The sequence below is a fragment of the Chelonoidis abingdonii genome, chromosome 5 (genome assembly GCF_003597395.2).
Source record: "Chelonoidis abingdonii isolate Lonesome George chromosome 5, CheloAbing_2.0, whole genome shotgun sequence".
Taxonomy (NCBI): domain Eukaryota; kingdom Metazoa; phylum Chordata; order Testudines; family Testudinidae; genus Chelonoidis; species Chelonoidis abingdonii.
Window position 1 is genome coordinate 16,703,989 of NC_133773.1, and position 2,906 is coordinate 16,706,894.

Sequence of the window (2,906 nt, forward strand, 5' to 3'; positions counted from 1 at the left end):
CCCGCTGGCCGCCAAGCTGCCCGGCGCCGCCGAGCTGCCAGGCGCCGGCGGGGCGCCCAAGCAGAGCCCCTTCCTCTACGCCACCGCCTTCTGGCCCAAGAGCTCGGTGGCGACGGCGGCCGGGCCGCTCCAGCTGCAGCTGCCCTCGGCCCTGACCCTGCTGCCGCCCTCCTTCACCTCGCTGTGCCTGCCGGCCCAGAACTGGTGCGCCAAGTGCAACGCCTCCTTCCGCATGACGTCCGACCTGGTGTACCACATGCGCTCGCACCACAAGAAGGAGTACGCCCTGGAGCCGCTGGTCAAGCGCCGCCGCGAGGAGAAGCTCAAGTGCCCCATCTGCAACGAGTCCTTCCGCGAGCGCCACCACCTCTCCCGGCACATGACCTCCCACAACTGAGCGGGGCCCTCCCCCGGGTGTCGGGACAGAGCCACACACGCCCTCCCAGCAGCCAAACACCCCCCCCCCCCGGCCGCCTCTGCCTTCTCCAGGCCGGTCACAGCAGGGGGGGATTTGATCCCCTCCCCCCGCCTACGTTTTCCAAGCTGATTTGGGGTGTTTCAGAGACCAGGTGGGTGAGGTGCTAGCTTTGATCTGCTGGTGAGAGAGAGACGCTTTCCAGCTTACCTAGGGCTACCACATAGAAAGTGTGAAAAATCGAGACTGGGTGGGGGGAAATAGGCTCCTATACAAGAAGAAGAGCCGAATATGGGGACTGTCCCTAAAAAATCGGGACATCTGGTCACCCTAAGCTTACCAGGAGCTCTTCTTCAGGTTTTGGGGATTTTGTTTTTGTTTTTAGAAACCCACCTGAGATACCAAGGTCAGATCCCCACTTGCCAAAATTAGCCTGCCTTCATTGTCTTTGATAGCGCTGTGGTAATTTACAGCAGCGGAGGATCTATCTGGCCCTTGATTTTCAGAAGGCAGGTACCTAGCACTTTCTGATAATCAGGCCTCTTGAAGGTGACTCCGTTTGAACAAACACCCCAAATCATTAGTCACTTTTGAAAGTGTAGGCCTTTACCCTGCAGCATACCAGACCAAGAGGGGGAAGGGTTGGATTTTTTTTCTCTTTTTTTCTGTTGGAATGCACGCATTTTCACTTTCCCCAAAAAATAAATAAAAATAAAAAAAGAACTTTACAACTAATAAAGTACATTTTTTAAAATGTCATATATTGCAACATATTGATGCATTTGTCATACCTTTCTACTTAAATTATTAAGCACTTATGGTTTAGATGTAATAATTATATGTAAGGGTAAATTTTTATTTTAGATATAAAGTTTTAAAAAAAGGAAGGAGGATGCAATGCTTTCTGCATTTGATGACAGTTTGTGTTCTTTCAAAAAAAATTTAAAAAGGACTTGACTCTATTTAAGTTTCCAAGGGGGAAGTGCATGTATCATGAAATGATTATGGACTTCAGTGCAGAATGTCCTCAGTTCTGTAAATATGTATTTCCTTTTCATACAAAGTGTAATTTTGTGCCAGTGAAATGAAGTCTGCATAGTTATGTGTTTCTTTTTTTCCCTTAAAAAGATTTTATTCAACTTTATAGTTTATCTGGGTATGTTGGATGCTTTGACAATAAATGACTTTATTTTTTTCAAAGCACTTGGATGTTGATAAGTACTCATTTAGAGAGAGTGGCCTATCTAACAGGGGTAAAATGCTAAGATTATATACTATAAAGGAGAAATACATATATGATCCTTTAGAAATAGTGGGCAAGAAAAATAATTCAGGGTATAGTATAGTCCCCTTGTTTCTGAGCACAGTATAATTAACAGTGGTTAGATACAGCGGTGTTGCACCACTGTGTGAGAAGATATACAGCTCCAGAAAGCAACATCCGATTATCATTTGGAAACATTGTGCTGATGTGTTCAAAGGAGAAAACATTTAGACAAGCATGCCTGCCATCTAGCTGACCCTTCCATGTCAGCTTTCTTTTCGGTAGCCGTGTAATTAGCAACTTCACAAATGGCTGGAGACAAATCATTTATATAATTAGATCTATATGGAGGGTTTAAATTTTGTTGTACACTCTGTGTGCCCGTGCAGGAATGACTGCAACATTTATGTCCCTCTGTCTTGGCCATTAGGCCCGTTGGAAATCCTTCTTTTAAAAGGCACCAAATTCATATGGGTTTTAGGCTTGCGTTTGGCTGGGATCTCTGTGCACAATACCTTATTTTGAAAAAGCCGCTGATGCTGAATGGCACCCTAGTAAATACAGCCCAGGCACCGCACTTATGTCACATAAGAGATGCTCTGTTAATACTTCCTGAAAAGAAAGAATATTAAATCGCCATAAATACACTGTACTGATAGCATTCCAGTGCTATCTAAAACGAACAAGACTAACTACCCATGTCTTTAAAACCTTGTTAGCACAATATTAATTCTTTACAATTATAAAATAAAGGATAGAAAAATCCCAGGTAGGAAGATGAGCAAATGGGGTAATCGGAATACTGCAATAACTTTAACGTGAATATGCTGTTCCTCTAGGAATATAGAAATATTGTCACTCCTAGCTACTGTCATGAGACAGTTACATCCCTCTACCTATGATGTCACGGTGGACTTCTCGCGATTCGGAGTAGAACCCGAAAAGTTGCAGATATGTAATACAATTGGGAGGTTATGGTTTTCAGTGCGAAACCCCTTCCATGGAATGATATCCGCGGTAGCCTTGATTACGTACCTGCTCTTCGAACCTGCGTCCATTGACCCAGACATTGTCTCCCTGATGTAGCGGTGAAGGGCCAACTATACGCATTCCTCCCGCTTATGGAAGGTCTCAGTCCTTCAGTGGAATTTCCACATCTTTTCTAATCAGTGAAAGAAAACTAGACGCGTCTAGCCATCATCATCCCAGATTTGATTGAGACACGAG

General features: G+C 44.9%; 1 protein-coding gene across 1 annotated transcript in view; it reads left to right on the forward strand.

The window, feature by feature from the left end:
* PRDM8 (PR/SET domain 8) overlaps positions 1 to 1,574 on the forward strand; it is a 6,603-nt gene extending 5,029 nt beyond the window's left edge. Inside the window, exon 5 of the mRNA XM_032796854.2 lies at positions 17 to 1,574. Coding sequence (XP_032652745.1) covers positions 17 to 397 — 381 coding nt within the window. The 3' untranslated portion in view covers positions 398 to 1,574. The remainder of the gene's footprint in view (positions 1 to 16) is intronic.
* Positions 1,575 to 2,906: the final 1,332 nt, after the last annotated feature.